Source organism: Tetrao urogallus (assembly GCF_951394365.1).
Source record: "Tetrao urogallus genome assembly, chromosome: 5".
Classification (NCBI taxonomy): domain Eukaryota; kingdom Metazoa; phylum Chordata; class Aves; order Galliformes; family Phasianidae; genus Tetrao; species Tetrao urogallus.
In genome coordinates this window covers 34,816,265-34,831,119 of record NC_136818.1, presented here as the reverse complement: position 1 = coordinate 34,831,119, position 14,855 = coordinate 34,816,265, and the positions used below count along the sequence as shown (strand labels likewise).

The 14,855-nt window shown below is 39.6% G+C and overlaps 1 protein-coding gene across 1 annotated transcript in view; it reads right to left on the bottom strand.

The window, feature by feature from the left end:
• Window positions 1–932: 932 nt before the first annotated feature.
• CHAT (choline O-acetyltransferase) overlaps window positions 933–14,855 on the bottom strand; it is a gene marked incomplete at both ends in the record, with an annotated part of 30,697 nt that continues 16,774 nt past the window's right edge. Inside the window, 8 exons of the mRNA XM_079535228.1 lie at window positions 933–1,202; window positions 2,946–3,083; window positions 6,962–7,024; window positions 10,125–10,266; window positions 11,680–11,802; window positions 12,953–13,081; window positions 13,265–13,365; window positions 14,033–14,202. Coding sequence (XP_079391354.1) covers window positions 933–1,202; window positions 2,946–3,083; window positions 6,962–7,024; window positions 10,125–10,266; window positions 11,680–11,802; window positions 12,953–13,081; window positions 13,265–13,365; window positions 14,033–14,202 — 1,136 coding nt within the window. The remainder of the gene's footprint in view (window positions 1,203–2,945; window positions 3,084–6,961; window positions 7,025–10,124; window positions 10,267–11,679; window positions 11,803–12,952; window positions 13,082–13,264; window positions 13,366–14,032; window positions 14,203–14,855) is intronic.

Here is a 14,855-nt window from a genome sequence, read left to right as displayed (position 1 = left end):
TCTAGTTATTTATTGCTCTTTGATTTTCTGTGGTTGCATACAGCTCTCCTGCTGGTCACACTGACAGAATTCTTTCCTATGCAAACAAAAAAAAAAAGATTTAAATAGAATTGAATTGTACTCATGCTTTGTGCTTTGCTTCTCTGTCAGATTGGATTTTGCTCGCTGTCAGAAAGAAATAATCAAGTCAATTCATTATGGACAAATTTATCCTAACTCCCTTTGATGGATCTTATCTCCAACATGCTGCTTTCAGGGTGGCACTGTGCTTAAGACCAGTGCAAACCAGCATAAAGGCTAAACCTGCAGCACTTCTGACTTAGGGGAACGTGCAGACCCTAGTCTAATTTTGCTGACGTCTGTTGCTGAATTTAGAAACACACAATAGCCACTATTAGAAAAGATCTGCTTTGGTAATGTTGGAAATAGTAGACTATTTAATACTTCCCATGCTAATTTCAAGATTTAGTGACAACAGCTCATTATTTACAGTGCTCAATATACCTGATAGGGGGAAATTCTTTTATTTTTCCTCCTCTTTACACGATAACATTGCAGGAATAGATGTAAATGTTTTAGAACTAATTTTTGGGGATATTAATTGTTTGGTGTGCTTTAGTATTTCACTCATGTCATATACAGACTTCAGGTTTGTTTTTTTTTAGAAGATAAGTTGGCATAAGTCAATTATGGTTAGAAATGGTATTACAGTACATACACATATTACTGCCTCCTTCATCTTAGCCAGTGAGACCAAACCTTCTTGCTGATCCTCAAGCATGAAATGTAGGATTTCACAACAACCGTGTAAAAGAAATGGCTTTTTTTTTTTTTTTCTACGCTAATATATCACTAGCACTATCTTGCCTTTGAACAACTATGTCAATTTTTTCTTCTTATAGTGGATTCAGGATAATATTTCCCAGAGCTTCTCAGAGTTTGCGGTCACTCTGCAACTGTGTGGCTTCCTCTTGTTTAGCGAGTGACTTTGCTGCTGTAGAGCTGCATTTGTTGCACAGATCTCTGATTTCTAGGAGACTTTCTTCCACAGCTTTTGCAAGCCTATCTGAAGATGTTTCTTTACAGTCTTTAAAGCTTGAAATGCAGAATAATATATGCTCTGGCTGAGGATTATAGCATGCCCCATAACCATCGGGCACCACAGGCCCGTAGCAGCAGAACATTTCCATAGTCGTTGGAACCTGGTTGCAGGGAGAAGGTAAGGAATGATTTCTCATTAATCAGAGCACCTGAAATCAGCTGCTTAGGAATGAGGAGAACGATAAACAAATGCTTGAAACGTAGCATTTGTGGTTGGTGACCCTGCAGATAGCAGGGGGATTGAAATTAGATGATCATTAACCCTGGCCATCCGATGATTCTGTGATAGTGAATCCCCTTTGTAGAACTGCAGTTTCGTCAGAACTCTGGAGCTGATGCTTGGAAGGTAAAGGCTGTGATCTCAGTATGGAATTTGCCTGCTCTTTTTGTCTTCTAGTATTTAGAAACTGGCATTGTTTGAAGGGGAGATTATAATACACATCTTATTTCCATTTGCTGAACAAGCTATGTCTCTGATAGGTGTGGAATTTCTAAGGCTGTATACAATTTTGATGAAGATCAAGATGCTTAGAACTTCTCTAAGATTTTCATTTTGTTAAGGTTATGTTAAACTTGTAGTGTGAAGAGTGTGATTGATTATAGAAAGTAGTATCATCCATCTCAATATTAATTTACATTCTAATTCTAATCTTCATTAAAAGTGATGCAGTGTAAAAGCATATTTTAATACATTTGGGTGCTATATTTCTATTATCTCTCAATTTAATCATGGCATAATACAGGAATGAAACTGTTTCTACTGGAGAAAATAAAGGATGTGATAGAAATCTATGCTTCAGACTTTGTGTATATGGGCCTTCACAAATGACATTTGGTTTTTTAATGGTGTAGAACAAGCCATTAGTCCTGCTAATAGAGCCATAGAATTGTCAGATGAATTTGCTGTGCAACAGCCGAAGGCCATAAAGCTATTCACAAACACTCTTTGCTCACGGATAGTTTCCTGGAGAATTTATGTAGTAGTGTGTTGGTTACATTCACTCACGTCTCAAGCCTGCAAACATTATGACAAGATCAAATTACTTATTAAGGTTTTATGCTGCAGCAAGATATTGTAAGTCTTTCTTGTTGCACAGATCCAATCTATGCACTTGGGTTTGAGTTTCAGTAAATGAATTCTTATATGGTTTTCTTCTTTCATTAGGACTGCTGCAATATGCAATTAAACATTTAATTTCTATGATGTATGCAACAAAGGATATTTCCTTATTCAGAACATTAAATATAAGTAATGTTTGCTCTTGAATTATCTTAGTGTAGTGGTTCATAACTATAAATCCATAAATATCTAAAATGTCTGTAAATCTAAGATGCATATCTGCACGGTTTGCACAGAATAACTGCAGGCTCTTGAGGATTTCTAACGTGGCTCCTTTCAAAAATAAGATCTCCCCATAGTTCTTGGCTTTTCTTTGTCAGAGTGGCAGCCTGTCTGGCTTGGGGTTGTACAGTCTCTGGCATAAAGAATTCCCACTACAGTTTGCACCTTAGGGGAAGGAAGAAAAGAAAGGGAACAGGAAGATGTGTAGCTTGGGAAGTGTAGGAATACCAAGCCCTTGTATGAATTACACTGAATTTGTGTGTGTTTGTATTTCCAGAATTTCGAGGTAGGCCTTTGTGGTTTTGCAAGGGAAGTGATAACTTCAGTTAGTATTTACTGTGCTAATTGTGAAAAATGAGCCAAAACTGGATTAAATAGCTGGAAAATTTTGCAGGCTTCTTGGTGGCACTATTTTTTTCCCACTCTGTCGCTTTCATTGTGAGACACAGACTTTGGCAAATCAGTTACTCTTTGCTTAGTAAGTGAATAGGGAAAAACTTACCTGGCTGGTTGAGAGGATGAACCTATTGCTTGTCAAATACGTCTCATCTGTAAAGATCTCTGGCAGTTCCTTGAAGTGTTCTCGTGCCACCTCTCTCAGCCCTAGTAGGTGATTGTCTATTGCCATTCCAGTAATAGCCTGTGTACGACATGATAGACACCAGCATTCAGCTGAGTATGGAGATGCATTCCTGGCTGTTGCTGCCTTGTTTTCTGATTGATGAACTTAGTTTGAGTAATGTAATGCCTGTAATGTTCAGATATTACTTGGAGTGTATATGTTGTTGATGCTCAATAGCTAGGTGTTCATGAGGTGCTTTGAAGTTGTCAAAATTAGGAAGGGGATAATCTACAGATATATTATGTGCTGATGTTAATCTGGAGTTCTAGATGCTCATCGTTTCCCAGAACAGAATAACATGAAGTGGACTTTCAAAGTTGCTGAAGGGAGCATAGGAGACAACAGAAATCTCTAAGTGTGTTTTGGAATTGGCTGTGCATCACTTGGGTTATATTTCAAAGAGGAAAGCTCCACAACGCTTCCAAATGACATCAGGATAACCTTTTGATGCCTTGCAGCATGGGTCTCACTCTAGAAGTATATATCATTCAATGAAAGTAGATCCAAAGATCTAGTAGATGTCTACTAGCAGACTTATTAGGAACAACTTAAATTGGAAGGGACATCTGTAATCTTTCTTTTTCTGTTATACCTCTGTGTAGGGCTAGTATGAAAGCATCCTGTTTCAAGTAGAGAATGGTTAGATCTGCCAGTGTTCTATCACAGTCTACTAGCGTCTCCAACAACTTGAGGATTAGGATTAGGGATGCAAAAGTCTTCTATATTTAACTGACTGCTCAAGTGCTCCAATTCCCCTTCCCCTGGGGTTTCATTGCAGAGCTGAATTATCTCAGGGGCAGCCCTTATTTTAGCCTTTGTTGACATGAGACAACTGAAAACAACAGATGTGGAACAGCACAGGGAACAGGCTGGTGGCCAACTCTTGAGAACTAACCACTCTGAGCCTGAAGTAAGCCTCTCTGGGAGCTTACCATGCTTGGGTTTCTGTTTTTTATCCAGCTATCTAGCACTATACATTTTAGAGAATTCGATTAACTTTAACAGTTTTTGCTTGATAGAAAATGTGAGTTGAAGAGGCCAGTGGTATCACAAGTCAGTAGAGGGAGCAGACAGACAAACAGTCAAACATGACATTTCCAGGAATTTGTTCCTTTAGAAAACCAAGTCAAAATTTTGGCATCCGAAGAATAGCATTCAGCTGCTCCAACCAGGCAGGAATTGTCTCAGAAGCTCGTTCAGTTTGGGCTTACTCTTGCTGGTGAGTGCACTGATTGTAAGGATGGAGCTTTAGCTTTTGGTGGGAGGCTGATGTCACACAAGAAGGAAATGCATGGCAAGGGATGTTGTGCTACACTGAGAGCAAAGCAGATACCCCTGTAACATAAATCCCTTGCAACAAGAGAAATAAGCAACCTGAGAGAGAAGGTAGGATTTAAAAGAGAACATGAGCTTGTTTCCCCTCTTGAGGGGAGAATTAATATATAACAAAAATCACTAGCTTGTTCTTGAGGGGAGAATTGTTTCAAACAGCAATAAGTGCCTGAAACATGGGGCTGGGAGTGCATAATTTTGTTTGCTTTATTAAGGAGTAGGCACCCATTGGTAAAGGGGCCATTTGTTCATCAGCCCAGATGAAGCAAGGATGCTGCAAAAGGTAGCATACATCAAGGCAGTGCTTACGTTGTTTTTCCCATAGAGGAAAACTGACTTGATAATCAAAGGAAATATTTTGCTATCACACAAGATTTATAAGGCTGTTAGCAATGACATTTTTGCAACATAGATCAATGTCATGTCTGAAGAGAGGCCGAGACAGGCTAACAAAATAAACCGTGAGTCAACGCATTGGAAAAAACTGTGCTAAATTGAATTTTAGAGCTCCACGTTTAAGATAGCAATGCTACTAGTAAGCCCTCACAAGGGGAAATAAAATCATTAAATTGCTTTTTGCTTTATGAAGTAGACTTTTTTTGTTTGTTTTTCTTAGGAAAAGTCTGTTATACCCAATTTAGTCAGACCGTGGAAGCCTTGCCCCCAGTTTAAAGACACATCAATTAAATTCTGACAAAGAAAGGGGAGCTTGATGAAGCACCTAGAAGTATTTTTAAATTCAAAGATAAATTAATTTTCTTATGGTGATTTTAGTATTTTCCTATGAGCTATATTTGAGGCTCAATTTTATAGCACTTTCTTGAACTGAAATGATTTGGAGGGAGGATTTGTAGGAAATAAACATTTTTAAAGCAGAAAGATACAGAAACTCTATTGGTTGTGACCTACAGTACCTTGTGTTCATTGTGCAATTATACTGAGATCATTCAGGTGAGACCGTTACCCTAAGGTAAGACTTGTCTCTGTTTTAGAGGTAATGTTGAATCTCAGCTTCAAAACACAGTCTCCTAGCACTGAAGCAAAAACTACTTTCCAGCTTCTTTAATTTCACAATCCTAGGAACAAATACTGCCTTACAGCAACATTTCACCTCTCCAGTGCTCTGAGCATATCTCTGGAAGTTAATGATTTCTTGAACATTATGAGTATTTAATCAGCGATCAGCAATGTGGGTTTGTTAGGCAGTGATCTGAGGCAAAACCATGGGTAGGAAATTCACTTAACACAGCTGGTTATCAACACTTACTAATTTCATGAGTGGTTCGACTGGGCTCTTCATAGAGCAAGTCTGTGCTTTGTCTTGGCACATAATGATACAAAACATTACTTAAGCTGAATTGTCTCATTTTTAATCAGCAGAAAAAGAAAATAAGTTGTTTTTGATACTAAACTGATTTAATCATTGGAAGGTTCTTCTTTCTTTTGTTAGACACTGCACTCAGATTTTTAAAAAAGAGCTTAGTCTAATTATTTCCTCATTGTTGATTATATTGTTATAAATTACACTTTGGGTCTGCTTTCCAGTACATCCAGTACAAGTCCATCTAATGAGCTGTGCTCCCAGCTTCTGGTCACAGATTTAATCCAAGTGACTGCTTTTGTCAGCTGAGGATCAAGTCCCGGATAAGGACCTCTCACCTCTAGGGAAGAGAAGCCTACAGAAATGCACAGTTGGTTCTGAGGAGGGCAGGAAGCTTCCAATGCTTTACAGCCCTCGTGAGCTTACGTGTAACGCTATAGCTTATGGGTCTGAGTACCTGTAAATTTGGAGGATCTACATTTTGCAATTGCAGTTCTGTTGCTTACGTGTTACACAGCAGTGAAGTCAGTTGCTTTTACGCCTTCCTTACTTTTTGCCTGATAAGTTGTTCCATTGCTTCTTCAACTTAGAATAGCATATTGCCACTTCTCTTGGCTATCTGCATAGATAATATTTCATGATGGCCCCAAGGAGCTTATTGTATAAAAGTTTATCTCATTTGAGTAGTGTTCTATTTTGCAAATCCTTCAATAGTTATTTTTTAAAAATCCACAGTAAATACCAACAATATAAACTGAATAACAGCGAAAAACCTTGGCTATGTTTTGATTGCATTCTCTTTAAAGCCACTTTTGCATTGTTAGTTCATACAGTGCAAAGCTTAATGGAATCCTAATTCATGGCTGAGACTTCTAACTATGACACTAATACAAATAATGTTTGACAGATGCTCATTCCCCATGAATACGATAGATACAGAGTGCTATGTTCCATGAAAGTTCAAGATAAGTGAGCTAATGTGCAAGAGTGGAGGCTTGCCACTAAGTTTTCTATACAGTTTTGTTGTTTTCTTTTCTAGGAGGTGTTTTTTAAGTAAGATTGGTCAAATATGGCTTTTTGGAGGGTGTCATGAGAAATTTTCCTGTGACATGGTATTTTTGTATTTTGAGATATGCATGCTTTCTTACGAAGTTAATTCATACATAATTCATTGAAGTATCTTCATACTTCAATTGGAAGGTAAAAAGAAGTTCTTAATCAGACAAAGCAGCATTTTACTTACCAAAATAGTGTAATTAGTTTGAGCCGCAATTGCATCCTTAAATCTCTGCATCTTCTCAGAATCCTGTTGGGGGAATTGAAATACATCTCTTATTGCCTGAACTCTCAAAGAGGTCGTATGTTCCATCATTTAACCTGCAGCCAAACAGCAGGCACTCTCAAATGTCCTTTGCTCCTTGCTCAGGAAGTAGTCCTTACAACTGAAAAGCCAAAAGGATTTGGTGTCCTGCTCAGTAACCATGTATGGTTGTGCAAGGGCTGAACGAGGGAATTGGTGGTCATTTGTTTGAGGCCAGAGCAAGATTTGTGGTTCCTTTCAATGGATTTTGGGCATGTAGATTATTACTAATTGAATTGTTGCATCTGAAGTAAGAAAATAATTTCTTAATGTAATTTAGCGTTTTCAGAACAGCTGGGCATCTCTTCCAAAATGCTTTATTTGGACAATGACAGTGATATTAATGCAAACCATTACTTGTATTTTACTGGCTGGTAAAAAAAAAAAATTACTCCCGTGTTTGAAAAGGCATCTAGGATTTTTCAAGGCTGTTCTACCCTCCACATATGCCTCAAATTTCAGATAACAGGCTAGTAAATTTTGAGTCCTGTCAAAAGTCAGGCTTTCATGCTGATGGAATGATCCTAAGAAATGCTGCCCTGCTGTACATCAAGGCAGAAGATGCAACACTGGGAGACCCTGAAACAGCCAGAAGAGACCAGGTCTCCAGATGAACAGGGGGCCTTCAGCTCCTATGGACGATAAATGGTCTTGTTAACAAAGAATTCATTTTAGAAGCAATTCAAGGCCACCATCAGGGACCTTCGAAGTACAGAGTCTGATATTTTTTTCATAGGGCTGGAGCCAGGCCTTAGTTCCTTTATACAGATTAAATTACCGCATGCAGTCTTTAAATCTGATTAATTTACAGCTAGTCAAGCAATCTCTGCAGTGTCAGATGCTGCCTCTTTTACAGCAAGTGTCAAAAGCATGAGATATTTCTCCTGCTAGAGAATCAATCTGACTTGATCAATCTTTGGTGACTGTTCAAGCTATCATTTGAAGATAATTTTTATTAGCATTGGATAGAAAAATATTTTTAACTTAATTTGGATTAATGGCTATTAGCAAACAATATTCTGTGGAGTCCAAGGCTACTTAAACCAAGTATCTCTTTGCATCTCTTTATCCAAAAAAATACCAGAATTAACCCCATCACGTCCAGAAGCATTCTGCAGATCTAAAGAAATCATCTCAAAATAGTTACATGAGTTTTGTTTCTAGTGGTTCTATGACCATCATAAGTGTTTTGGGTGCTAAAATCAAATCAAAGATTTCTGTATTCTTGAAGGTTGTGGGAAAGAACAATTGTCAGCCAGTTCAAATGCCCTTTGCATCTCTCAATATACAAGGAGTCAATGGATTGGCTTGCATTATACTTGTGGTTTTTTTGGTGTTGGGTTGTTTTTGTTTTTGTTTTTCCATGAGAAATGGAGCATTATCCTCCCTATTACTCTCCCTATTTGCTACTGCTAAAGCATGAAATATAAAGATTTAGAGGGCAAGACTGAGCTCCTCCTAGACTGGCTTGACATTTTTCTGCTTGTTTGTTTGAAGCAGTACAGCTCAGGATGCTGTCAAATATTAGCACAGTCTTACCTTTGAGTGGTAAAACAGTGGGAAATGCCGAAGCTTTGGGAGAACTGCAGAAGTGTTAAGTTTTGGAGCAAGGATGTTGGAAAGAGGTTGTTGGAGAGAACAAGGATCTGGCAAAAACATAGCAGGAGCAGACTGGCTCCTTCTAGGAGTGCAGACGTGCTGGGGTTGCAGCTGGGCACCCAAATGTGGAGGGAAGTGTTTAAAGTTGGCAGCAGCTTCTGATGGAGTACCAGAAAGAGCTGTGTTGTGGGCAGTCAGACAGGACACTGATAACTAATCAGCCTTTTCTTGCCTATTACATGATGGTCACTATTATGTGTAATAGCATGGTCACATTCTGCCCTGAATTACTCACTCAGCAGAGGAAATTACCTCTGCTCTCCTTGAAGCTGTTGTTATAACGTGGAAACTGTTCAAGTTGTCTTCATCAATAGCTAAATTCTAGATATAGGAACCAGAAGGAGATTGAAAAAGCCATGGAATGGTGACTACTCCTCTGGACAATTTTTCCCCTCATCCTCCAGGGTGTTAGAGCTTGGTTTACATTGTTTCAGTAATTTATGCTTAATCTACAGCCCAGCAATGTTTCTACTGATGCCACGCTAGATATTGCAGAACAGCTAGATTGGTTTTTTCCCTGCAAAATAGTTTAGGCTGTGGCTGCTTGTTGTATCCAAACAGCCACCTGGAAATTCCCTGTACAGCAGTGAAGTGCAATGAGTGGAAGTGGCACACAGTGAGATGCTGAGGGAGGCTCTGCAGGGATGATGGGCACAGAGCTGTTCAGGCAGCTATAGTTTCAGCTCTGTCAGCTGCACCTCTTTGCACAGCCATCTAACGTACAGAGTACTCATGCTCCTGGAAAACAGATGGTAGCACCTCAAAGAAAGGTAGCAATTTTTATTTTTGCAGAGTGATGTCAGGACAGTTTGGAGCGTTGTTTTATTATGCTTTTTTTTATCATGAAAGCTTTTCCATTGTGAGAGTTCAGCCCTCCTGGAGATCCCAGAATATTATGTGTATGTGGCAGAAACGTGACTTCAAAATCAAAAAGATGAGCTACAACATATCCACCGGAATGAAAACATGTGAATTATTCCACACTGCACATTGTGACTTGCCACCGAGCTATCTGCTGCTGCAGGGGAGCAGCCAGACATTTCTCCTGGAGTCATACTATGATGGCCATGAGGTTTCCATGTTCAGCCTAGATATTTGGACCTGATGATGGATCATTTGGACGGCAATATTAAGTCTAATATCAGATGTTTTGTTTGTTTCAGTGTCATGTCTAGGCCTTCGAATCCTTTGTGTGCTCAGCTAAATAAATAAATATTCAGATTAACAGTCGGTTTGCACAAAGAGCAAAATCCTGTGAGAGCAGGTGCTCTGCGCTATTCTTTTATGTTCTCAGCTAACAGTTAAAATGTGAGAGATTGGGAATCACAAATGTATTCACTTGCTTAGGGTTTTGTTAGGGAAAGCAGAAGGAGCCAGACCAACATACCGACAGAGCTGGCTTGTCATCAATCATTGCTTTCACAAAAGCAAATGCTTCTGACGTAGCAGACCTAATATTATCAACTCTGCCCTCATCAAATCGGCGTATGGAAGCGCTTTCATAAGTAGGGACAAGCCTCCTGTGGCACCTGAGAGAACAAAGTAAAAAAATCCAAGGAATAATTATTTTCAAGGCATCATAAAGATTAAAAGAAACATGGGCTTTGTAAATTTTATTGTTACAGGCATGATTTAATATTTTATATAGTATTCATCTTAGTGCTGAAAGAATTGTATAAGAAACTTAAAAAAGATGAATGCTCACTCCTCTCTAATATGAGGAGCTGCATACAGCTGTTCGTGTTTTAGTTATGTATGCATTGCCAGTAAAAAAAAATTACTTGCTGTGTGAAAGAAAAGCTAGTAAAACTAAAATCTATGGAAACATCTCAAGGAATGTTTTATTTGTACTGCATCATAAAATAATTGTCTAATTAATCACAGGAGTGAAATACGCTTTATTTACAAACTCAGTGCAACAGTGAGGAAAGCAATAGGAGAAAAGCACATTTTTTTGAGACTGAGCTGGGATGAAAACCTGCATTGCAAATAAAACACAGGTTGTTGTTTATTTTGGAACCAGGTGTGGAGCTACCATGCCTTGCTTCAGGAGACCTACTGTGCTTTACATACTTCTTGTTGAGTCAGGAGTTTCAGTTGTAAGGTTTGTTGTTGTTGTTGTTTCTTTCATTTGTAAATATGTGAAATTTATATTGTAGCACAGATCCAGATGAAAATCTTAGACTAGGCCATTGCTGGAGTTCGGTTAATGGAATATGGAGAATGGGTGTTTAACAAATGTTTATAGATACACAAAATGTGTTAGGCATCTGTTCATTTTGGCTATGCAAAGACCGCTTCAGGATTTAATTTGACATGATAAATAATTATTTGTGTAATAGGCTGTTCTGCAGGAGGCCATGCAACCAATCTCTAGCCTGGCGTGTTAGCTGTTCTGACAATGTGGAAAGCAGATTTTAACTTTGATACCATGGAAATTAGAAGATATTATCAAATCTTGGGATGCCTCTGGAGAAGGAAGTAGAAGTAGTTACTGCTTTGTGTAGGAACTCTGATCTGAAATTCTGTTGTAGTGTTATTTTCCTGTGGACACTTAACCCCTTGCATATATATGCAGTGAGCTATGAGTTATTGCCACGTTTCCTTCCAAGCTATCCACAATGGCAAGGAGGTGGTTCTAACATAGGGACTTAGACTTCATTCCTGCCTCTGTCTTCCAATCCCTGCTACATCTTCTTGCCTCTTTCTCTGTGCCTAAGACAACTGTAGGGATGTTGAAGGAGAGGTGGGGTGACAGGGAAGGGAGCGTGAAATGGAATGAAAGAAAGGAGAACTCTGTCTCAGAACTGCATGTTCTACCATTGTTAGGCAAGATTATTCATTTCCATGCAGGAGGCATTTTTTGGCTACTGAGAAAATAGTGAACACCCTGAATAAACAACTGCGAGTTCTCTTGTTCTTATGGTTTGAATTAACCTTACCTGTAAAATGCCAGCTGCAGTGCTACTTGAATGTAGGCATCTGGGCTGGTCTTCTGCTTCTTAATAAACTCCTTTCCATAATTCACAAACTTGTAGGCAATAAAGTCCAGATTTTTTACTATCCTGGAAAACAAGCAGAGGCAGTTAACGGGGAGAGATGCAAGACTCGTGTTCCATTTCACACTGTAGTTAAAGCCTGGAGAACAGTTCCTGCTGTACCCACAGAGGTGAGAGGGCTCCTGCTCTGCAGGCAGTCCTGGCCTTTGGTAACTTATTCCTAGCAGTCACAGTTATTCATATGAGTTCTAGACTGGGCTTGTAATCTGCAGCCTTAATGTGAAACTGCGGTGCTCAAGTCCTTTTGTTCATGTTTTAAATGGTTTTAAACTAAGATGGGGAGGTTTAGGCTAGATATTAGGAGGAAGTCTTTCACACAGAGGGTGGTGACACACTGGAACAGGTTGCCCAAGGAGGTTGTGGATGCCCCATCCCTGGAGGCATTCAGGGCAAGGCTGGAATTGGCTCTGGGCAGCCTGGTCTGGTAGTTGATGACCCTGCACATAGCAGGTTGAAATTAGGTGATCACTGTGGTCCTTTTCAACCCAGGCCATTCTATGACTCATGATTTTATGTCTGCTCCCTAGGTTAATTCTCTACAAGGATTCCATTTCAGCATGCACGCTGAAATGGACGCTTCTGGTCTAAATGATTTGAAAAAAAGTCTCTCCTTGCCCTTTCTCCCCTGCCCCAGATCATGCAAATCTCTTACAGTTTGGAAAGACCATCGGAAGAATTAACCTTTGTAGGAGCAACACGTGTATTTGTTGGATGTAAACAAATAACGTTATTGAATTCAAATTGCTTATTCAAATCAGTTGTAGTCTACTGTCCCACATATATATATATTCCCATTGCCTTGGCCTCTGTTTTGTCAGATCAAACCCATAAGATACACCCATATAAATAGAGGACCTGTATTATTTGCATCCTGTGCAAATGGGACTCTTTCTTTTTTTTTTTTTTTTTTCCTCTTGGTGTTTATCTTCCCTAATATTTACATGACAGGAGAATGATAGTAGTGCAATTCCAGAATACCATGAAGTAGCCCCTGCCTATAAGGGTGCTGTCCTGCAAGGAGATGCTATGTGTGCTTGTGCTGGGTATTTAAGGGAAGAGGAAGAGGAGCAGGGAGAGAAAAACCATTCTTGAACAAACCATGTTGGATAGTTCCCAGCTTGCAGACATTGCTGAAAAAGTGAGGAATGTGTCCTACCTTTGGAGTTTTTCTGCTGATGATGCCAAGTGTGCCTGAATTTCAGGGGAGCATTTCCATCTTAATCTCCGTGGAGCAGGAAGCTCACTTACTGAATCGGCTCGGAGTAATTTCTTGGTGCTTTCTTTCCTATTAGTATGTGAGGAAGAAATGGCATTAAGGTCACGGTAACTGTCTCTTGTCAAATGTGGCTTTTTTAGTGGGTAATTTACTAGCAGGACTTAGTGGCTCTTTGCTCCAGGGGAAATTGCAGCTGTTGGAAACTTCCTGGGGCTAGAGCAAGAACAGTACTTGTACTAAAAGGCGACTCACATGTGCTTGAGCAGGTGTTCTGTGCACTGCACCAGTACGATGCCATCAAAAGGGGAATGTTCACACACGGTGCCACAGACTCCATCTCTTCCTATCACAAACTGCAAGACATGTGATGAACAAATCATGCTGGGGCTATGTTACCAACAGCAACCTAAAAGGTGAAGTTTTTAGGCAACCTAAAAAGTGATGTTGTCATTCTTCTGTGGTTTTCTTATTGCTCACACCAGGTACTTTCTTGACTTGCAGATGCTTATAGTGTGAGACTGTCTTGTTCTGTGAATGATATTGTGCTGGATCCCTTTCATGCTGCTCTTCTGAACTGAGTCTCATAAAAATGTGAACTTCAGTAAAATCCCTTGGAATCTGGAAATTGGATTTATCATCTGCTTTATGGTAAAGAAAACCCCAGTTGCCAAGAAAAACCCCAGCACAACAGCGTAAGGTTCTGCTTCATTTGAAAGCAATGCAACATTTTACCCAGGAGTTCTCCTAGGGATACATTTTATTAAAAATGTCATATCAAATGAGCAAGCTTGTTCTTATTTGATAGCTTTCTCATAGCCTGCTTTGCTACCCTCCTTCCTCTTTACCTGTTTTGTGGTCCTTCCTTCATTTCCCTCTCCCCCTGCTGTCTGCCCCAGCCCTGCCTTATTGGATGCTGACATCACTTCCAGCTCTTCCCTACGTGCTTCCAAGTGTTCCCTTCCACAAAGATGACTGGAGATCTTCACCATGTGCAATATCATAGTACTGTAAGGTTTTTACCTGCATAGGTTTGTCGTACCAACGATTGGCACCGTTTTTATGGTAGCCTCCTCCATGTAGCAGTTGCAACGCCATGTTTGTGTCGTTGAGTTCCACCCCGCTTGGGCTGTCCAGGCACACCAGGCAAATACATCGTTCAATCATGTCAAGAGAGTCGCGATTAGTGGAGTCTAGGGATAAAAGAGCAAAACGTTCACCTATTCTTACCTGTAGTGCAGGACTGGCCAGGAACCTTGCAGGCTTGGGCAATATTAAAGATCTGACCTGACTGCTGCTCTGATCAGCAGCGTATAACCTCAGTGCAAGGAAACATTACATCAAGACGTTAATTCATGTTTTAAATTGTTTCTGTGACTCTTTCATGCGATTCAATAGTATTCACTTTCTTTTTCTGCCTCTAGTTTTCTGAATTTCTCATTTGCTGTAAGCAAAGGAAGGTTACTTGATTTGTACATAACAGTGAGAGAGGAAAGGTGCAAAACGGAGTGTTTCAGTGCTTGTGCCACACTGCTCTGCTATGGAGCAGTAGGACCCATGCTGTTTTTGTGCTGTTTTCATGTTAAAACTTTTTTCAGGACAAGGAACAGTACAGAATGCTGCTGTTGCATTTTAAACCTTCTTCTGTTTCCTGTCATTGATGTTTTATTGTTGCAAAGTAAATAATCCCTGGATTGACTATGTTGCCATTATCACATGGGAAAAGAAACATCCATCAATCAGGCTGTGAGATTTAATTTTTGGTCATAGTACTGTTCAAATTGCATGTTGCCACCTTTCACTTCCCCTCTATCACTTGAGTGCTTCTGAATAATATATTACTTTT